Source organism: Amphiura filiformis, chromosome 12 (genome assembly GCF_039555335.1).
Source record: "Amphiura filiformis chromosome 12, Afil_fr2py, whole genome shotgun sequence".
NCBI lineage: Eukaryota > Metazoa > Echinodermata > Ophiuroidea > Amphilepidida > Amphiuridae > Amphiura > Amphiura filiformis.
This window is the reverse complement of record NC_092639.1, coordinates 53,804,455-53,827,786: the sequence shown is the minus strand read 5'-3', so window position 1 is coordinate 53,827,786 and position 23,332 is coordinate 53,804,455. Positions and strand designations below refer to the sequence as shown.

The following is a 23,332-nucleotide window of genomic DNA, read 5'->3' as shown; positions in this document are numbered from 1 at the left end:
GAGGTAAACATGACCTTTTTGCCAGTTTGTCCTCACTACGATTTAACCATTGTGTTTGTTCAGTACTTGTTCTAAAAACTAGATGACGGCATAAAATGTGTTTTTTCTTTGCCGATATGAGTGAAGGTTGTACAAGTTCCAAACAGGGGGAGGGGAAGGGGCTAGGCAATACTTTGGTGGGGCTGGACAAAATGCAGGGGGGTCAAAAAAGTTATAGATCTTCAAAAGGGGGGGGGCAAAAAGTTTTAACTAATTGGCAGCATTGATGCAAAATTGTTCACACTCCACACACATTACATTATAAATTATTACAGTGAGTAGCATTCCATACCCTTACATGTACCTGGGACCCACACCCTGTTCTGTTGTGATGTGATGTTGGTAAATGACAATAGGCCGAATATAGGCCTAAGTGTCGAAAATCCATGGAACCTTTAAAATAAGCGTGGGTGGGAGGCAAAAAAGTTTTGCATGTCTATGAAGGGGGGGGTCAAAAAGTTTCAGGTTCTCTCGAGGGGATCAAAAAGTTTTGACTCTGAAAATTTCCAGCGCCCAGGCCCCCCGCCAAAGTATTTAGAGAAAATATTTGTGGTATTTTATCTCAAAAAAATTCTCAAGTTGTAAAAAATTGAACTCGAGAGTAATAATTCAGGTCTGAACATGCCTATTATTTGGTAAATTAAATAGGCACTGGTTTTTCACATCTGGTCTAGATGAGTTATGAGTGCTGCCTTGAGTATGTTTACAAAGAGCGGTGGATCAAGGGACAAGCCTCAAAATTTCCTTTTATTAGGGAGTGTTCAGAAATACTTTGGAGGGGGGAACTGGAAAATATTGTTTTCATGCTAAAATATTTTTAGCCCCCTCTTCGTGAACCAACATTTTTTTGGTAATATTTTGACCCCCCCCCCCATTACAGGTGTGTAGCGACCAATTTTTGATTGGTGGGATCACCAAAGTATGAAAGGTAGAAAACACATATTATGGACGCAAAGCGGGCATCCCCGAGAGATTGGGCGACGCAGGGGGGTGTCTGATTGGAAAATTTTTGAAAATCAAGGTCCGATTGAAGCTATTTGGTTGATCATTTTACACGATTTGTGTACACAATTTCATTCGAAAAAGTTTGAAAAATGGACAATTTTTCCCAAGAAGACAATCCCACACTAATCGTGCTAAAGGACATCATTGACAAGATCCTATACCTATCTGCTGCTCGGGGCAGCCTGACCTCGCGCCTCGGTAGCTACAAGCCTACAGGTCGGTAATCCTGTGCGAGGCATGCAAGGGGTCCCAGGTTCGAATCTTGGGGGTACCAAGTGACTTCTTTCTTCATCTTCTCTCCTTTTTTGTTTCTTCTTTCCCTTCCGATAGCAAAAAACCACGGTAGGGTTGGGGTTAATTAACATGTTTTTCCTAGATTTAGGCCTCCTTAAGGGGGTACTATACCCCTGGCCAAATTTGTGCCTATTTTTGCATTTTTCTCAAAAAGTATAGCGCATTGGTGACAAGTAAAAACTGCACTGAAAATTCAGCAACTCAAGGCAAGTAGTTATTGATTTATTGATCAAATAGTGGTTTTCCCTTACTTTTGACTGCTGAAATAAAATTTTAGCAGTAGTTGTAGTCCTTGCCCCTATAATACACATCTTACTTGTCATCAATACGCTATAATTTTTGAGAAAAATGCAAAAATAGGCACAAAATAGGTGCAGTACCCCCTTAACCCTAACCCACTACATGTAAGTCTCACTAAAGCTCACTATTAAAACCACTCTGCGTGCATGCATTCCATGTGAATTGATGACGCAATCAGCCTAAGTCATATATACCCAGGGAATTGCTGCCTGGGGCAGCCTAACCTCAGTAGCTACCGGTCGGTGATCGTGTGCGTGGCATGCAAGGGGTCCGAGTTCGAATCTAGGGGGTACCAAGTGACTTCTTTCTTCATCTTCTCTCCTTTTTCGTTTCTTCTTTCTCTTCCGATAGCAAAAAAAACACAGGTAGGGGTTAAAGCGAATAAGGGTGTCTTTTTTGACACCATCATCATCATCATCATCATCATCAGCCCATGTCATCCCACAGCTGGGTAAAAAAGCCTCTCCCAAATTCTGCCAATTTCTCCTGTCTCCTGCAATCCCTGTCCAGGCTGTTGTTCCCAGGTAGCTGACCAGCTCGTCTCTCCATCTAGCTCGAGGTCTTCCTCTTTTCCTTACTCCATACAACGGTTGCCACTCTGTTGTGAGCTGACTCCATCTTTCATCTGTTATCCTACTCAGATGTCCAGCCACCTCCATTTAATTCTTTTTACTGTTGTTAACACATCCTTTACTCTTGTTTGTTCCCTAATCCAGCTGTTCTTTTTCCGGTCTCTCCTTGTATACGCCAGCATCATCCTTTCCATACTTCGTTGTGTAGTCTGAAGTTTCCTTTCCATATCTTTGTTTAATGTCCAAGTTTCACTTCCATATGTTATGGCAGGTAAGATGCATTGATTGAAAAGTTTCCTTTTCAGACAATTTGGCATGTGTTTGTCTGTTAGTATACATGTATCTTTGTGTCTGCTGAAAGCTGCCCATCCTGCTTGCGTTTTTCTCTTTATTTCATGCGGCTGATTCCCATCTGTCCAAATCTCTTGTCCTAGGTAAGTGTATTTGGATACATGTTCCAGTGTTTCATTTCCAATTTTGATTTCCTTATTATCTGCATACATGTTGAACATGACCTTTGTTTTTGACATGTTCATTTTTAGCCCCACTTTCCTACTCTCATTGCTCAAATCAGTTAACATTTCTTCCAATTCGGCTGCATCTCCAGATATGATTACAATGTCATCTGCAAACCTTAGATGGTTTAATTTCTTTCCATTTACATTGATGCCTTTATCAGCCCAGTTCAATCTTTTGAAGATTTCTTCTAGGGTTGCTACAAACAGCTTGGGTGACATGGTATCTCCCTGACGAACTCTCCTTCTGATGAAAATTGGTTCACTGTCCTTATGAAGTGTTAGTGTAGCTGTGGCATTGGTATATATTTCCTGTATGGTCTTTATGTAGATTTTGTTTATGCCTTGGTTTTTGAGTGCTTGGATGACTGCATTTGTTTCCACCGAATCAAAAGCTTTTTCATAATCCACAAAAGCAAGGCATAAGGGCAGCTGGTATTCCCTAGACTTTTGAACAAGTTGATTCACTGCCTGTAAGTGGTCAATTGTAGAGAAATTGCTCCTGAATCCAGCTTGTTCTGCAGGTTGATTTTCGTCCAGTTGAGTGGTCAATCTGTTTGTGATCACTTTGGTAAAGAGTTTATATGTGTGTAGAGAAGGCTAATTGGCGGTAGTTTTAAGATCTTTTGTATCGCCTTTTTTGTGCAGGATAATAACATTAGCGCTCTTCCAACTTGATGGTATGGTGTTGGTTCTTAGACATTTCGTAAAGAGTTTTGCCAATGCTTGGATGACTGTGTCTCCTCCACACTTAAGCATTTCTGCCACGATATCATCTGGCCCTGGAGATTTTCCATTATTCATTTAATTCAAAGCTGCTTCCACCTCATCTGCTCTCACATCAAGGATATCTTCCTCTTCATGTTCTGGGACCAGATTTACATCAGGTACTGGGGTTTTGCTGTCATATAAGTCTTGGTAAAATTCTTCTGCTCTTTTGATTATTCTATCTCTGTCATTGATGATGGTACCATCTTCTTCCTTCATTTGAATGATTTGATTTTTCCCTATGACTAAGCTTCTTTTGGCCTTTTTTACACTGTTATCCTGTTATTTTCTATTTCTCTTCTGACGTGCTCTGTATTGAAATTGCGAATGTCAGTTTTCATCTTCTTTCTTGCTGATTTGCATAGTTCTCTATATTCTGGTGTATTGTGTTTTTCTTGCGCTGCCATGTCCCTCCTTCTGCTTAGTAGATCTTTGGTTTCTTGACTAAGCTTGTCTGTATTCCCTTTTCTTTTGGAACCAGCCACCTCATGTGCCTTTGTAGCTACTGCATCACTAATGTCTTCGTACATGTTTTCAACACTTTCTTCTACTTCCAATCCTTCAAATCTGTTTTTCAGTTCCACTTCGAAGATGTATTTCTCCTCCTGTAATTTGTTTAAATCAATTACCTTTTTCTTGGTAATGAGTTTCCTCCTTTCTTTACGGATATTGAAGGTTGCTATACATCTAACCAATCTGTGATCGCTTCCTGTCGAAAATTTGTTGAGTACTGAGATATCTAGCAAAGTTTGTTGCCTGTCACACAGAATATAGTCGATTTCATTCTTGTGAAGACCATTTGGGCTTTTCCAGGTCCACTTGCGGCTTTCTTTCTTTTTGAAGAAAGTATTTCCTATTTTTAGTTTATTTGCCTCTGCGAAATCCACTAAAAGATCCCCTCGTTCATTTCTCTTCTTGTATCCAAAGTTTCCAACTGATGTTTCTTTTTCATCATCTTTTTTCCCAACTTGAGCGTTAAAGTCTCCCAAAACAATTTTAAAGTGTGTCTTTTCCTCTTCAATGAGTTTGTATACTTCCTCATATAACTCAATCACTTCTTCCTCATCATGGTTGGTTGACACCATGTGTCCATGTTGACACCATGTGTCCGTGCTAATTCAAAGGGTAATTTTAATCCAATCACATTCTTACCCCTGCAATCGTCATAATAAGATAATACTGCCCTAATAATGTAGGCGATAATTATGAGAAAAATATCAGAGATTGACTAAAAAATATGCTAAAATAATATCTACAGTAAGCCAAAAAATTAAGGTACCAGTTATGTTCAGCTCCTGTATATCCTAAACAAAGACAGATATGTCATAATTGGAACCAGTAGCTAATAGCTGCATCTTTTAGCTCGCATTTAAGACCTCATTCGTTGAAATTGTTCAAGAAATAAAGACACAGCGATCCCAAAACCCAAGGAAGATACCAATTTAAAAGTTGCAGGTCGCTGCATTAAATGCCCTATTGATTTGTACACAAAGCATTCGTGAACAAGAGAACTAGCGCTGCGCTACCATTGATTGGCACGTTAAAACTGGCGTCCTGCTTTCAGATTTTTTTTGATTAGTACACAAAAGTGCAACTTTTGATTTCGTTTCTTCATTAGGTTTTAGATCACTGTTTCTTTAATTCTCAACCAATTTCAACAAGTAAGGTCTTAAATTAGAGATAAAGAGTACGTGTATTGGCTGCTTGTTTTAATTTTGACATATTTGTCTTTATTTAGGATATACATGGGTGAACACAACTGGTACCTTAATTTTTTGGCTTACTGTATAATAGGATGGTGTTTTTTTTCTTAAAAATTGATCATGCATCCTTATTAAGTGTTGGATTTTAATCCACTTTTAACTTTGTCCTTATTTTAAGGGTATGGTTAACAAACGATTATCCTTGTTAAGGGTCATTTTGTTAATAAGGGTGCTTTTCTGAAGTGCATTCACACACATGCTTACATGTACAACAATAAAAATAGTCCCAAACAGAAATGTTTGGTAGACTCATAACCGGTGCGATCTTACCTTTCCGATGTTGATTAAGATACTTCTTGCATCGATCCCGAGATGCGGAAAACCAATAGTCATTTTGTCCCACATAAATGAATAAATAACAAAACCCCCGATCCCCGGTGGACTCACCCAAAAGGTGACGTCACACCATATGATCGCCCCTTATCCGACTTGGGATCCCCTACCGGACCAAACTTGTAGGGGTGGCGGGTCGGGATAATCAACATCGGAAAGGTAAGATCGCACGGTTATGAGTCTACCAAACATTTCTGTTTGGGACTAGACTCAGTACACCGGTCGATCTTACCGCTTCGATGTTGATTAAGATACTTCTTGCATCAACATCTGAAAGATCGATCTAGCAAGTAACCGACGGATGGAGGTACAAGATTGGTCAGCATCTGATCAGGGATCGGGAGCGGTAACGATGGTTTTCGCGAGGTCAGAAAATATTTTCCCCAACGGTCGGGAAACAAAAAGACCACGCGATCACAGACATAAACCTCCTTACTTAATAAGTTTGGTGGTTAAGAATAGCGACACTGGTTCTTACCATGCTGAGTATTCTGTATAGTCTGAAAACCTGGTACCCGTACACCACCGTATTATGATCGCCGAACAATGTCCCGGTAAACCTCCCGCCCGTCTCTGATTACTAACGTAAACGGAAGTATCGTATAGAGAAGGGCGAAGGTGGCTTCCGGGACACCGCCTGCTAGATCTCCTCAAGGGACAACCGAACGGTATACCCAAGATGATGAGATAGCTCGTGTCGAGTGGGTCGTGGGACGCGAAACCTTCGCGATCCCCCGGACCCCACCAACACCTGGACCAGCCATTGCGACAGCGGCTGGACCGAAAGGCTCTGTAAGGGTGATGAATGCGGTCGTGAGTCCTCGCAAGGCTTGTGTTCGGAAGAAATAGTGCTGCAGCGCCTTATCGGACACCCCAGCCTATCTTTGGCTTCAGCCGAACCTTGCCCAACCCTGGGGATTGGAGAGGGACGAATGTCGGTATGCACCGCGCCGTCAGTAGTCACGAGAACAGAGCGCCGAAACAGTGTCGCTCCAGTGTTTGTGAACACGGAAGCTAACCTCGAGACCGTGTGCAACTCAGCACCGCCGTCCGAAGCCAACGCCAAACCGGAAAGCCATCTTGAGAGTTACGTATTTAAGCGCCGCTTTTGACGGAAGGTCAAAAGGGTGACCCTTAAAGTAATCTAAGACTGTGTTGGGATCCCTTAGGAGGATCACTTTCCTTTTGGTAGACACTCGTTGAACATACCGTCGAGGCGTAGACTAATAAGGTAACCATCGGCTATGATAGTCGACCGTCTCGAAACCTCGGTGAATGGAGAGGACAGCTGACTTATAGCTGGCCCCAGTGGCCCGCTGAAGTCTTGCTTGGAACTTTTCTGTCAGAAACTCCGGAACTAGCAGCACAGAGGTTTCTAGCGGGAGAGCTATTTGTCTCATTGCACCAAGCGTAGTATGGAGCCAGACTCTGGCTATACGCACGGAGGGTAGACTTCCGTCAGCCCCGGCGATGAGAAAAACAGCTTCTGATGAAAAGTATCCCTCCGCTGCGTGTTCCCTGGTAAGGGCCATGCAGCTAACTGCAGGTGCTCTAGTGATAGACTGGTACCTCCGCTCCGGGCATCCGGAGTAGATCTGGTACTGGGAGTGCCAGCGGCCTTGCCGCTAGCAGAATGACAATGCAGTCTTCCCACCCGATCTTGGCCACCACCCTCATGAGTAGTGAGATCGGAGGGACTGCAAAAGCTGTCATCCCTCCCCAGTCTATGGACAGAGCGCCCACGGTGAATGCTTGGGGTCCGCGACCCTTGAGCAGTACACCGGCAGTGGATGATTGCGATGAGATGCGAACAGATCTTTCGAGGGGTGGTACATCCCCTTGAAGATCGTCTGAGCGACCTGCGGAGCAAGGGACCATTCTGCTGGTCCCGACACCCTTCCTCGTGACAGATTGTGCGCGAGGATGCTGGTGACGCCCGCTATGTGTATCGCTCTCATCGTAATCTGCCTGAACTTGCACCACCCTATCAGGTGTCGTGCATGCAGGCTCAATCGTGGTGGCCCGGAGTCCCCTTGTCTGTTGGGGTAGGCTACCACGGTTGTGTTATCCGTCAGGACAACGGTATGTGATTCCACGATCACCTCCTCGTAAGCGAGGGAGGTTGATGTGAAACTCTGTCTCTATGGGCCCCATAGGCCCGAGACGGAGTCTCCGTGGATGTGGACCCCCCAGCCCCGTTGTGACGCTATGGTCGTCACTACGTGACATACCGGGGTGCAGGAAACCTGACACCCTGGGTCAAATTGGGCTGATGGGTCCACCACCAGAGTTCCTCTCGCGCGATCTCCGACAACGGAACCGCGAGGGATATTGGTGACGACTGGGCCTGCAAGCAGGCTAGAAGGTGTAGTTGGGTAAGCCTAACGAGAAACGGCAGTACAGTACGAGGTCTACCATACTGGCCATTAGGCCTACCACCTTCATCCATGCCACAGCGGGTTTTGCCCGAGACTCGGCCACGAGTCAGGCACACCGCACCATGTTCATCACCCGCCGGGTGAGAGCACCATGCGAACCCCTCCGTGAGGGTGATCTGGGCCCCTACAAATAGTGGTGTTCTGCGTCGGGACCACGCTGGACTTTTTTGAGCTGATCAAAAAATCCAGGGTCCCGCACCCTACGGACTATCAACCCCATGAGACCCGTAGTCTTCAGTGGAGTGCGTCCGTATATGAGCCAAACGTCCAGGTAGCAACCGATGTTGACACCCCTGTGCTTCAGGTACGCTGCCACCGCTCTGACCAAGAGTGTTAAACACCCTGGGAGAGATGGACAGGCCGGATGGCCGGTATCAAAACTGGTAATTTTGATCCTGTACCTAGAAGCGCAGATGCCTCCGATCTTGAGAGGCGATTGGCATATGCAGATAGGCGTCCGAGAGATCTAGCGATGCTGTTCCCATGCCCCTGATGGGGCAGGCTAGCACCGAGGCGAGAGTCCCCATTCTGAACCTCTTGGGCCTGAAGAACGTGTTCAACAGCCTGCGGTTCCGGATGGGGCTCCCGTCGCCGGTCTCCTTGGAGCCAATGGCTCCAAGATCACCCGTAGAACGGGGGTAGACCGGGACAATCGCCCGCTTCGTGAGAAGCTGTGTGATCCCTGTCAGTAGTGCCCGACGCTGGGGGCCGTCTGACGGCAGCACTACTGTGGACCTCTGAAATGTGCAGACGAATGTGGGGAGACTGGGTTGCCAGTCTGTAACCCCCACTCACCACTGACCATACCCAGGCGCCAAAGAGATGGTTTCCCACCTCTGGGTGAAAGCCATAAGCGGTCGTCCACTGGGAGATCCCCTGTGGAAAAACCGCTGAGCCCCCAGGAATGCTCTGCCTAGCTTCCCTTGGAAGAGCGCTTGCTCTTCTTCGGGCTTGCCAGTTGTTCCTGTGCTACCCTTGCGCCTCCCAGAAATGGGTGCTGCAGAGGTAGTGGGCTCGGGTACTGTTGGTGGTGCACGGCCTGCTGAAGTCGGAGCTCCTACCCATGGTAAGGGCAGTTTCCGACCTCTTCAGAGTGCTCCGTTGGTAGCTTCTTTGCACGGTCCTCCACCGTAGCGCAGAAGCATCCAAAGAGAAAAAGGACCCTGCCTTTCCATCGCGTTGAGCGATTGGAGTGGCAGGCCCCTCCCCGGCGCTGAGTGGACACCCTATGGGCTAGGCCCATGGAGCTCTCGTTGAGGCTAGCTGTTAGCACCGCTAATAGGCTCACCTCATGGAAGAGCTCAGATGTTGTCTGAGCGTGATACGCTTGACGACATCTGGGTCCCTCTCGGATCCCCTCAGGTAGGTCCGTGGTCCTCCGCGTTACACGCAGAGGAAGCGTGCAAGCACTTGTGGCGCCATAGCTCTACTGAGCTCGACAGCCCCACGATATCTACCCGTGAGGTTTGCCGGGAATGAGAGTGCAGGCGCCCCCTGTGAGGAAGCAGCAGCTGAGCATCCTACTGAAAGGATCCCTGGTCCTCCTCCATGGACTCCCCCTTAGGGGTGTCCGGAGGAAGATCAGTGTTGTTGCTCCTCGCTGGGCAGCGGGGAAGGAGATTGTAGTGATGTCACTACCGGACTCAGCTTCCGACTCCTTTCCTCGCCCACAGTATCCGTGATCATGCTCCGATGATGACGGTAACTGAGGACGGGCATCTGAAAGCGGGTAAGAAGGCATAACCACTGTGTGGCTCGCCGACTACCTGCCAGCAGAAGAGGGAGTACTCCCGCAAGACCCTGAGGTATCCGCCATGGCACCACTGGGTCCGCAAGATGCTCTCGCAGCCGCCGCCCTAGCGCTTAGCAGCACGGGCCTACCCTGATCAAGATCTGGGTTAGCCCCATGCCGGCTGGCCTGGTCAACAGCTGATGTTGGTACTGCGTGGCCATCGCTAGGCGACACTTGCCACGGTGCTAGGCCGTGGAAGAAACACCCTGCGGCGGGTACCACGGGCAGCCGGCAGCTGACCCTGAAAGGATCCGCCACCAGGGTAACCCCATGGTACTGTAGTACCAGCACCGCCTCCCCCCCCCTTGTTGCCACAGAGACTGTGGCGACTAAGGCGGGTGCTGCGGTACCGGTGCGGTATCAGCGTGGGTACCCGTGAGGGTTCCCAACTGTGGACCGCTGTACCCTCGCCACACCGCGCTCCCTGTTTGGGGGATCAAGCTGTGTGCTGGCGTGGTACCGCGCGCGGTACTAGCATGGGTACCCGTGAGGGTTCCCGGTTGTGTACCGCTGCATGCGTGGTTCCAGCGTAGGTGCCCGTGAGGGCTCCCGGCTGTGTACCACTGTACCCATGCCTCACCTGCGTTCCCCGCAAGGGGATCAAGCCGCGTGTATGGGTACCCGCTATACCGGCTGTCCCTTGGCTAGAGGGAGCTTGCCTAGTACCACGGGTAGCTGAGCGTGCAGATACCCCGATCAATCACCTCGCCACCTGAATAGGCAGCGCCAATCAATGGAGCTATGCCCTGTTGATTTGACAGTGATCGATCAAGAGAGGGTAATTGACCCATTGACGGTAATGGATCACCCACGCTCCGCTGGCTCTCGAGGACATAAGTGGGTTGTTGATCAGCTAGGCTGTTCAAGCTACTTACTGTACCCTCTAGAGCTTCGCCCAAGGTCACGGGGTGTGGCGGACCACTGACGGCAGCTATGGGCGGGGCATAGCGGCTACCACTCTAGTGCATCTCGTCTTTGTAGCTGCCGCCGAATGCACCTGGGTCGCTGTCCCGTGAGAGACTGCGAGCCCAACCCCTGAATAATCGCCAGCCAGTCCCTGTGGACAGCCAGCAGCTATTCTAGGGCCCAGGGTATCACTCGGCGGTCCCGCCATGGAACGCTGCCGTGTGACAACCCCAGTTGGTTCTGCTAAGACTACACCCACAGCGTTAGCTAGCGGTATCGTCTCTGTTGAACCCATGCATGCTAGGGTTCAACCCAGGCAAGCCCGGGTACCTTGCATGCTGCCCGTCGCTGGCTACTACTGTGGCTGTTTGAGCCCGTAGATATGCCTGCAACAGACGGGTGTCCTCCTGCTAAAAACCCGTGAGGATTTTCGCTAGAGGACTGGTATCCTCCTGCTACAAAACCCGCTAGGGTTTTCGCTGGTGGTTACCGCTCTGCTGCCTGCTACTTTGCTCCGACGTATAGTCAGTGCTTTCGCTGGCTGCTGAGCCTTTGGACGCGCTTAGCAGTCCCCGAAGGAACCGCTTGCTTGTCCGGGGACCGGAGCCCCTTAAGCAGACCTGCCATGACCCATAGGGGCTGTCACAGCAGAATCTACCGTGATCGACTGGTATCCTCCTGCTGCAAAACCCGCTAGGGTTTTCGCTGGTGGTTACCGCTCTGCTGCCTGCTACTTTGCTCCGACGATAGTCAGTGCTTTCGCTGGCTGCTGAGCCTTTGGACGCGCTTAGCAGTCCCGAAGGAACCGCTTGCTTGTCCGGGGACCGGAGCCCCTTAAGCAGACCTGCCATGACCCATAGGGGCTGTCACAGCAGAATCCACCGATCGACCTTACCAGTGCCCTTGGTAGATTTCTTCTTCGTCTTATGGCGATGACGGAGCCTATCCCAATCGTCAAGCTGGAACTCGGAGAGTCCTAAGCAAAAAAAGACATCTAGAAGATCGTGAGCACTCCTGTGGGTGAAACAGAGCGGTGTGGGTCCCGCTCCGTCACCAGGGAAGGGCAAGCCCGACAGGGCCGAGGCGAAGCGAGGAGAAAAGGGAGGGGGGCACTACCCCCCAACACGCCGACTCAAGCCCAGTAAGCAAACCTGAGCACGGAGGCTGGTCGCTAACGTGAGTGGTAAAGTAACGACTCGCTAACTTTATTACTAACCTGTCAGACGGGTCCCTACCAATCCCCACCGTATGAATATCTGAGTAACTCGTCTTTATTGGACGGTAATGAAGACATAACGATAGAGTAATCACCCTAACATAGCAACAATAACCTACCGTACATGAAATACAATGTGTATGTACAAACATCTATTGTAACTTACAGGCTGCAATGGTTGTTTTACGTGGGAAACAAAATGAATGGCGCCAACGAATGCCATTTTGAATTGCTCGTGTGTCCCGTGATACAAACGGAGGCACGATATGTAGCTAAGTTTTGGATCGCTTTTTGTCACTTTTTCGCCAGAAAATGCCGTCAAAACTATCCTCAGCCGAACAATACCGGTTTGGTTTTACCTAAGGTGTGAAACTACAACCGTATATCTCGCCTTGGTTGAGAAATTGATACACAGTGCTATGAACCATCGATATGCACGTCTGTGTCAGTCACAGACCAAGCACGATAAGTGACGATCATATGGTGTGACGTCACCTTTTGGGTGAGTCCACCGGGGATCGGGTTTTTTGTTATTTATTCATTTATGTGGGACAAAATGACTATTGGTTTTTTCTTATTTTGGGATCGATGTAAGGAGTATCTTAATCAACATCGGAAACGGTAAGATCGACCGGTGTACTGAGTCTAGATGTTTTATATATGAGTGCCCCTCCACAGAATTTTTCTTTACAACAAATTAAATTCATTAATACTATTAGTAATTACTATACAATACATGAATAGTTTTAACAATGAGATTGGGAAAATCTGCTTACCAGAAATGCTCCTGTATACATGAATTCAATGGCTGCAGAAAGGGCTGTATGGGTTGTATTATGCATCTCCACTTCCTTGGTGCGACTTTCCATCATTCCAAGTGTAAACATTGCACGGAAATATTCACTGTGTACGGCCAGTACCGCTCTATGCGCATGTATGCGTTTGCCTTCAATAACAAGAGTCACATCACAAAGCGAGTTCTCAACATCATCATCCTTTCTCTGTTCGTTCAGTCCTACCAAGGTCTTATACCCTAAGTCACGTTTTGTGTTGTAGGGAATTTGGAATTTTTGTTGACATGGTTCAGACGTGGTTAGTTTGAGGAAGGTGCCGTGCTGTGCCCCCTGGGCTGCGCTGGTTGGCTTGACAAGAATTAGGTGAGCCTTTTCGTGTTCCTCCATGGTGACATTAATTAACATTGGTTACAAATCTGAAAATGGTTTTATCTGAAAATTATAAAATGAAGAAAAAGTCAGACATTCCGACTGGATACTGTTTGTATTCTCTTTGTGCCTCTGGCAGTAGCTTCTATTTTTGTAGCTTTTTTGGTACAATAGGCACCCATAAATCTTTGTGTGTGACTGTGTGCATGTAGGGTAGGTGACTAGAGGGGGTAGGCCTAAGTGATGAAGGTGGGATAGGGTAAGAATAAGGTAGGGTGTGGTAGGAGTAGCATGATAAGGGTAGGGCAAAGGTGACCAGACAGAACTGGCCCCCTGGATAGTGAACCAAAAATATCAAATTCAAAGCACTGAGTGCTTATTGAACACATCAAACACATTTGAATTGTTATTGGACCTTGGCCTTGGCGGTTGGAAATGTCCCCTGGTTCCAGTTAAATCAGGTGCATTTTTTGTAAAAGTAGTCCCTGGTCCATAATACTCCTTATTTTCAGAAGCTATAAAGCATCAAGATGATTGGTCAACCTAAAAAACACATTGCCAACCTAGTGAGGTGACTGTTGAGCAATGAAAACAACACATTGCATTGGAAGCAATGCATTGTTTTTGAAGGCAACATATTGCCAAATGCTCTCTTCCTATTGGCTGATTTAACAATGCAATGCTTATCGAAAGCAACGCATTGCTGCAATCTGTAATTGGCCCAATGGCTTGCTATAGGACCGAGTTGTGAATAGGAGTGAGGTTGGATAAGGATAAGAGGTTTGGTGGGATGCAGGTAGGGGTGGGGTAGGTGGAGAGTATTAGGAGGTAATTAACGGTGGGAGGGCAAGGTAAGAATTTGGGTATAGAAAGTGACGTGATTGGGTAAGGAGTAGGGAGGGAATGGGTAGGGTAAGGGCAAGGTGTCAAGTGGGGCAAGGTTGGGGACGGGTGGAGCGAGGTTGGGATGGGTGGGGTAAGGTTGTAGAGTGTGTTGGGGTAGGGGTAGCACTACTTTCGGGCTCTGTTGCTAAATAGTATACTATCCAGAGAGGTTGCGTCACGCGCTCGATTGAACGTCTCGCGCTACGCGCTCGCTAAGTCCGTGAGGGCCACAGACTGCGGCTAGGGTAGGGGTTGGTATGGTGAGATAAGGAGTTACAATTTAAGGCAAGTGGTTTATTGCTGTTATGGGTACTGGTAAGTACCGGAGGAAAACTCAACTGTGGCCTCAATGCGTTTTTGTGTGCAATTGCGGTTTTTTTTTCAAAAAAGTTTGTTTTGTTTTGTTTTGACAAGGGTGAAAAGTGGGAGATCAATCATAGATCACAATTGCTTGTTATCTTAGGTTTTTTTTCAAAGCTGGATAAAGTTTTATATTATATACTAATTACAGTTGCTTCTATTGAACAGGCAGGGACACATTGAATTAGCATACATTGCTAGCTGTTTAATAGAGAAACATAAGTGATTACAATGTGTAACTTAATCCAGCTTCGATAAAAAGAATTGTTAACTTTAAAAAAATTTTACTTCTCAGTATTTTTCTGGTTCCAAGACTAAGTAAAAAGTAATTTAGTTTTTTTGGCTTCCAAAATCGCTAAACTACCTCCTGTACTTAGGTACCCGTATCTATTGTATTGTAAATGCTGGTGATATTAGTAGTTTGAAGGGAAGTGTAGGGTGTGGTGTGGTGGGAGGGAAGATGTTGGGTAGGAGTGGGGTAATGGTGACATTGGGGATAGGTGAGATAACGGAATATGTTGGGTGTAGGAGTAGGGTAAAGGAGGGGTACAGTATGCAGAGACAGAAGTATGTGGTGAAAGGTATAGGTACCATGGGGTAGGATGTGATGACGGAAGTGGGTAGACGTGGGGCCAGGTATATAGTATGAGAATAGAGGTAGGGTAGAGGATGGATAAAATGGAGTAAGGGTAGGGGTGAGGTTGGGATGGGTGGGGTAAGGGTTTAGGAGTGTGTTGGGATACCGGTAAGGTACTAGAAGTATGATGGGGTAAGGGGTTGGGCAGGGCATAGATAGGGTTAGTTCCAGTAACTGTAACTCAGTAATCTGTATTTAACATTATGACATAATCTGATTACTGAGTTACAGATCGGTCTATTGATATCTTTTCCACAAATAAGAAACAAATAAGAAACATCACAAGAAATAATGATGTTGAGCAGTATTTCTCTGGTAATGGTGCGGGCTCAGACGATTTAAACCATAGCGAGGTATGGGCGACCAATCACAAGGCAGATCCATTTAAAGATGCATTACATCATGGACAATTTTAGTTAGGAACTCTCCATAGAGTCCCGTGCTAAAAATCTTAACCGCAAGGCAATGTCAGTAGTCCACTTGGGAAGCTAACAAACAGAGGGAGTAGGGTGACTGATCAGATGTGAAAATCTATCAATTGTGCACACATTAATTAAATCAGAGTTTTAAGCTTAAATACAATATCCAGAGTATGCACAATGGGCAAGTGGACTACGGGGTAGTCTACTTGTGATGTTTCTACACTGTGTAGAGAGGGTTTACAACATCTCTGAGGTAAAACTGACAAATACAAGGTATATTTCTTGATGCTTGAAGTTTGGATTTCTTAAACGTACAGTGCATCCCTATGTACCGCTGCAAGACTTCAGGTCCATAGATGTCATTATGTTTATGATAAAGACAGAAGTCTTGCTGGCAGGACTAAGATAGGGTAGGGATTTAAGTGCATGGTCAGGAGGTAAGCACTGGCATGATTGGAGGGTTGGGAAGGTAGGGTGGGGATTGTGGTAGTGGTTGACTAGATCAAAAAGTTTTACCTACATGAGACAAAAAAATCATTTACTGATGGTTAAACTAAGCAGTCACATACAAAGAATTTGGATTAAGACCACCCAGAATCAGAATCAGAATGTTTTATTACTGAACATACATTGTAGGTATGAGAGGGAAACCTCAGTAAACACATTTGCTAGTCAGCCAAAATGGCCTAAACCGGCAATACATATTTACATAGAAATTTAAAAGAACCGCTAGCTCAAGGAAACCTACATAAATATGTTGTCTATACTTCACTGGACCCAAATATATGATTTTTTTTTGTGATTAGACACTCGCACATGGAATTTTAGAGGGATTTTGATAGCAGTTCCATTAAAAAAAGCTGCTATCATCATGATGAGACTATAATATAGAAACACCCCCGACCCGAAATGCTGTTTTGGGGAATTTTGCTAGCAGAATCTTTTTGATGAAAGTCAATCTTTGACAAGATGTAACTTTGCTACGGAAAGTGCTATGACAAAAAGGTTTCCAGTTTTGGCTTTCTTTACTCACGGGCTTTAATTTTATATATAAAATGATGCAGTTTGATGGCAAATTTGAATTCACCTGGCATACCTATACATTGTACAGTGTGGTCAAAACATACAATGTTATGAATATTATATTACAAAAACAAAACTACAAGGCTAAGCGAGGGAGGCCGGCACTTTTTGCCTTTTTTAGCGAACCTTATCAAACAGTCTTTAAATCAGCTCAGTAGCTTGAAGTATAGTGAAGTTATGCTCAATTAAAGTTGTGTGCGTACAGGTTTTGTGTCTGTCGCCGCGACCAACTGGAATGTGTGCAACAAAGTCCCTATTATGTTGAATACAGTCTCAAACTTTATTTGAAATCTAATAAAATTTGGAAAGGGAGTTAAAAAAGACAACTAGTATTGTAATCATATTGACAATTATTGAATAAAAAAGTAACAACATATGATTACATAGTATGAAGTGCAGTTGTGTGTGTTTTATTTTTTTCTCAAGTCACCCCAACATTCGGGCCTATGCGGCAAAAAAAGCAAACATTTTTATAACAAGTTTAGAACAGAGATTCTTAAAATACTGGAGTTGATTAAAAGTAGTAACATAAATAATATCAATTCATTGAAGTGGGTTTTTTCTCATATTTCTCTGAAGCCCTCATGCAAAATGTTTTGTCTTTAGTTTATGAAGCTCATCTGACACTGCACTACTCAACTTATGAATTGAAAAAAAATACAAAGGAAGTGAAAAAAAATTAAAAAATATTACACAGATTCTTTACGTATCATAGAAATGACAAAAAAAAAGTAGTAACAAAAATAATATCGCTTGTATTAAAGGAGTATTTCATGATCCTAGCGTCCTCTATAATTTGTCATTTTTCATTAGATATCCACGAAAAAAACCTATTCCCAAAATTTCAGTTGATTCCGATTTTGCGTTCGCGAGTTATGCATGATTAGGCTAATGAAAGTCAATTCCCAGTTTCCCGTTACATAATTTTTCATGACTGTGTAGGTGACCATTTCATTATTCATTATTCATTATTTTATACCATTTCATTATTGCATCTGTTACAGGCATAAACCAATAACTGCCCATGTATATACATGTGATAAATCACAGTTTGTAGTTTACAGAATAGTGAAGGTGATTGTACAACTATTATCAAAAGTTTCACAATATTTTTTCGGGATGAGATCAGAGCAGATCAAAAAGTGCGGGACAGAAAATTGAGTAGGTATTCATTACTAATTCATTATTAGCCATATGGTCCCATTTTTTAAGCTCGGTACCCAAAAAAGGTGGAGCTGTTACATTTCTATCTCATCATATGTCTTTAGATGTGTGTAATTTTGTAATCCTCTATCTGACAGACTTGATTGTGGGCTTATTTTAAAGGTTAGTTAATAGGCTTCAAATATCAAAAAAAAAAAATTGGTGAATTGTTTTAATTAATTACAACAGTTCGTTAAGCATTATTAGTCAGGGGTGGAGCACGGGCAGGAGGAGGATGGGCAGGAGGAGGAGGAGGAGGAAAAGGAAGCGGATTTAGGCTGCATATTAGATTCAATAAGTTACATAATGTGGTATAATCATCAATGTAAAGCCACTCTATAAGATGACTTGAGTGCCAAATGATCAGAGCACATTTTTGGAAGATTTATTTTAATAATCAGTAATTAAAAAGTGGTAATACTAATAAGTAACAAACTTGGCCGGATTTAATAGGCTTACATACATGTGCATTTTCATAAAATGTGTCTACTCTGCAAGTAAGTCATCAACTGAAACAGTTTGTATTCAAAGCATGCAGAGTAAGTTTGTGATTGTTTTGGCATCACATACATGTAGATGGCTTTGGACTCAAGTTTACAGTTTAATTTTAACACATCAATCAATATACAGGGTGGCCAAAACAAGTGTTTTGCCATAAGTGCAACATTTGAACATGTATGTTTATTTAATTTTATGCCACCCTGTAACTTCATACCACTATATACTAGTGTGCAAGGCAAAAATATGTTGGTAAAATAACATGAATATTAATAATAACTGCATTATTAATAATAACTGCATTAGTCATTGCAGTATAATTATGGAGATTTAGAAATTTAACGTTTGAGCCACCCTGTATGTATAATTAGTATGAAACATGTGTAATTAGGTGATGCTTGTTTGGCAATGATACATAGATGTCAAATTATGTTAAATATTTAGTCAAAATTTAACTCTTTCTAGCTAATTTTAAACATCAATAACAAAAACACACAAAAAAACCCATATTTTTGACCACCCTGTATGCATGACCGAATATTGATAAACGAAATTAATTTTGGTATGTGTTGGTGGGTATTGGGCTAAGCTACATCATGAACACATTCATGTATCATGTAAGTGCTTGATGATATGTACTGTAGAGGGAAATTAGTAGACCATAACTTTCACTGACTTTTAGTTTGTTACACCCTGTATATTGTTTAGGCCACCCTGTATATTTGATGTAACATATTATTTTTACAATCCTTATACAATAACCTTTCAGAATATGTATACTTTTATATACTTCAGATGTAAACTTTCTTAGCTATATTGGTTCAACTGTAAAAGGAGCTAAATTTCTTGAAAATACACATGTAACACAATTGGATCCCAGGTTAAAAAACATGGCCATATACCATGCTCCTACTACAAAGAAAATCCCTGAAAATCAACAGAAAGAGATTTATGATGTATTTAAAAACACAATTATTTATTTGTATATTAAAAAGTTTGTTAGAAATCAACATTTATGCAAAATAATGAAATATTTGGCCAGCAATTTGTTTTGAGCGGAGTAGGGTAACGGGAAACTTTGAATCGACTTTCATTATCCTTATGTGTATAACACTGCTCCATAGACAATGCGTTGTAATTTCGTTCTGGTTCACCAGAACGAAATTCAAATTTCACGATATCTTTGCTAAACGAATTAATCTGCAAGAAATATTTTGTACATAAACATTATGTAGCCAGAGGTTTCCAGTGATATAAAAATCTCAACTTTTTTTGAGAAAAGTGGGGGATGAGGCTATCACGAAATGCCCTTTTAATTTAAAAATAAACAAAGTTAAAATCAGAGAAGATGTAATAAAGAGGAGGGTCAACAGAATTATATCCTTGAGATAATCCCGTAGGTAATCCTGTCGCATCTATTCATAGACCTTTATTCTCAAGTAGTTAAACATCCACTTGAAATATCCTACATGTATGATGTTATGTGTGTGACCGCCCATGGTTGACCGATTTTCACTTCAGAATTGGAAATATATCCAATATTTCTTTAGAGAATTTGTTGAAAAGTATGAAACGCGCATTTTAAGGACCTGCTTGGATGGAATACCGTGTGGATAATACAAGAAAGAAATCGAGTGCTGAAAATTTCCCCCCAAATCCGCCCTTTTTTGTAAATATATAAATTTCTAAAGAAGAAATTTTTAGGATTTTTTAGAGAGGTGATGATTGTTGATCATTTCTATTTAAATATTATTTTATGCATTTTCCTGTCATTTCCTGCTAATCCAATAAAGATATTCTGATAATTGAAAACACTCTCTATCATAAACATTGGCTGAAAGTGGCAACAAGCAGCAAAAATTATAATTTGCCATGGAACTTCAGTCATATTTTATCTGAAATCTGACAAGATGACAGATCTGCATGCATGGTCATGATGGTGTGCATGGCATGACATGCACACACTGACCTATCCCTAGTAAAAGCAGTTAGCTGCAACTTGTGTATCACACCCATCCCGGGCTCAAACCCCATTGTGGTATTCTATTGTAAAGCAGCTAAATAGGGTGATTCATCATTTACTTTGAATGAGCGGTCTCACACATATTTTGTTTGAGGATAGCTTGATTTGATTTGATTTGTTCGGGTTTTGACAACCCTGGATAACCCAAGAAAGCCTCTATTGAAGCTTATTTCCATTGGGGTCCATTTGAACACCGGGACGGGTTGGGAACAGTCAGGGGTTAACACCCTACTCTTTTCGAAACTGGCTGCGAGATACATGTACAGGTATGGCTCTCTGTACACGGGACCGACGGCTTAACGTCCCCTCCGAAGGACGGAGTACTTTCATGATTCATTTACCCAATTCTAAATGAACCATGGGGAGAGCGGAAGTCTGAATTTAATCTACAGAAGTTGCCAATTAATTTCAGACTGTTTTTTCCAAGTCAATATCCCAGCAAATCGCTACCGCCGGGAATCGAACCCGGGACCTCATGCACTAAAGGCAAGTACCCTAACCATTGCGCCACGCTCTCCCTCGCCACGATCAACCTCCTCTTTTAGTTTATTACATCTTCTCTGGTTAAAATAGACCATGATGCTGCATGCTCAGCCTCATGATGATGCTGTTGATCACGAACCTTTTTAAATTTACTTACAGTTACACAAGTTATAGCAAAGCTGATTTGCATGTTAAAAGAAATATGCAACGCTTCATAACTGTGCTAAATCTGGCATCATTCTTGCATCCACTTTCCCACTGCAACTTCGTCATGCGTGGCTTCAAGTCCCATGCATGGTAATCAATCAATCATCAGCTGTGATTTGTTGACGTTCATCCATGGTCATGCCTAATTTGTTCAATGCATTTTGAATATACTACAGAATTATGGAAAACGAAATACAGTGCTACTTCTTTGCAGCTGTATTACCTATTAGAAACTTATCAAATTAATTGATATTTATATCACCTTCTGTAAATTTAGTATAATTTAGAGAAATATTATACAAACTAATTATAGAAGTACTGCAGTCTAAATGACCCAGGTGCCAAAGGTCACCACGGGGTCACAAAACCGGGCACCAAAATTACAGCAAATTATCCGGTTCCTGTTGACTTTTAAAGAACTGTCATATCATGACACACGTACATTTGTCATTTACTGTATGTCTGAGTAGGTAACTAAGAAATAGATCTTTCCAGATCCTGTAAAGTTTTCATTTTTCTTGTATTCGTGAAGTTAAAAATCAGGGACGAAAATGGGTCGAAAAGTGACTGTGGCTGTGTGTTCAATCAATCAATGGGCAATGGATTTTGATGGAAACTGCAAGAGGATCCTGAAAAGTAAGTATTTGTGCAAGTTTTATTGTAAGTCTATATTTTCTTTTGTTTTGTCATTGGGGCACACCGTCATCATCCCTATATCTTTGTGTTAAAAATTGCCGTGATAGTACGATGAATCCTCACGTTTTTCAACAACTACGCATGGTGATTTTATTCGAGATAGGCCGTGCAACTCAGGCTAAGCTAGGCACCGGAGTTTCGCGCGATCGCGCAAAAAGTGCAAAAAATCACGATTTTGGGGGTCCATCGCGATTTTGGTGGTCCATCGTGAATTTTGAGAATTTTGCCAAACACACTACTTTTCAATGTAAATTCACCAATAATAACCTTTTTCAGGGTTCGTAGCGGTCATTAAATTCCTTAAAAGTCAGTGAATTTGAAGCAAGGTCATTAAAGTCATTAAAAGTCATTAAATTTTGTAGAAAAGTAAAAAAGTCATTAAAAGTCTTTGAAATATATTTGTATTAAGGAAAAAATAAAAAATACGATGTATTTTAATAATTATTTAATTTAATTTATGATTACATACCTGCCAACCGTTCCGCTTTTGGCGGAACTGTTACACTTTTTAAACCTCAAAGTCGGTAAAAAGCGGAACGTTCCGCTTTTCCCGAGAAAAAAGAAATATTAATGATGATTCTTTCTAGACACATATATTTCCAATTTTAAAATGAAAATTCCTTAGAACCCTGACTGGATGACTAGGCTAGATAATGGTACTCATTTAACATGCATGTGGTCACCTTTTCATGCCCAAAAGACTCCCAAAATTGATGCATTTTGGTCGATTATCGGACCTGCATGTTATCAGGTTTTGCGTTCAAAAACTCATCTCTTTTTCCTCAATGAATATTACCTTAGTAAGAAGTATGTAATGTGTATTAATGAACGATGACGTTTGAGATGATGCTGGACTGATGTATTGTAGGCCTATATGTATACTCTAATATCAAGTCATGTTTAAGTCTAAATTAAATTGAAGCAAACTTGGGTCAAAGGTTTGATATGAACCTTTTAGCTGTATCCTTTGGCTTTGTGTGGCCGTCAGTCGGGGTGGACTTGGGGTGGGGGTGGGGAGGTTGGGTGGGGGTGGGTAAGTGTGTGTATGTAGGCCTATTTCCCTTGGGATAGGCCTACTATTTTAGTCCCAATTTGTAGTGACATCACTCTGTATGTTTAACATACGGAATTTTACAAATTACTTTTATCATACAATGTATTCTTCATGCACATTAGTACCCCCCATGTGGGCCCCCTCCCACATACCCGAAGGTGGGGGGGTGTCAAAATTTGATGAATCATTGTTTTTATATTGCGCATTATATATATCAATTTCAGTCATGTAGGCCATGTTATTAGGCAAAAAAAAAACTTTGAAGAATGTCTCTCATGTACAAAAGTATAGGAAACTGAAAACTTTAAAACATGTTTTCTGGAAGAAGGAAGCACTTTTTATTAAAAGTGTAAAACAAGCCAGGAGCTTTGAAATACACATAAGTACCCCCTCCCCATGTGGACCCCCTCCCACATACCTGAAGGAGGGGGTGGGGGCAAAAATTTAATGAATCATCGTTTTTATATTTCCGCATTATATATATCAATTTCGGTCATGTAGGCCATGTTATACAGGCAAAAAAAAACTTTGAAGAATGTCTCTCATGTACAATAGTATAGGAAACTGAAAATTTAAACCCCTTTTTAAGGATGAAGGAAGCATTTTTTCAAAAAAGTCTAAAACAGGTCAAAAATGGTGTCAAAACCCTCTGGCTTCGGGGGGGGGGGCTTCATCCA

The 23,332-nt window shown here is 43.1% G+C and overlaps 2 protein-coding genes across 3 annotated transcripts in view; one reads left to right on the top strand and one right to left on the bottom strand.

Annotated features, from left to right (window-relative positions):
• The window catches only part of LOC140165425 (kelch-like protein 32), a 46,247-nt gene extending 25,246 nt beyond the window's left edge, over positions 1-21,001 (bottom strand). For both annotated transcript variants that reach the window (XM_072188730.1, XM_072188729.1), the window contains exons 1-2: positions 20,862-21,001; positions 12,718-13,167 (exon numbers count right to left, since the gene is read on the bottom strand). In XM_072188730.1, the coding sequence (XP_072044831.1) occupies positions 12,718-13,140 (423 nt within the window). In that variant the 5' untranslated portion in view covers positions 13,141-13,167; positions 20,862-21,001. The remainder of the gene's footprint in view (positions 1-12,717; positions 13,168-20,861) is intronic.
• A 265-nt stretch (positions 21,002-21,266) lies between these two features.
• Positions 21,267-23,332, top strand: part of LOC140166414 (glutamine-dependent NAD(+) synthetase-like) — a 42,514-nt gene continuing 40,448 nt past the window's right edge. The window contains exon 1 of the mRNA XM_072189870.1: positions 21,267-21,541. Coding sequence (XP_072045971.1) covers positions 21,457-21,541 — 85 coding nt within the window. The 5' untranslated portion in view covers positions 21,267-21,456. The remainder of the gene's footprint in view (positions 21,542-23,332) is intronic.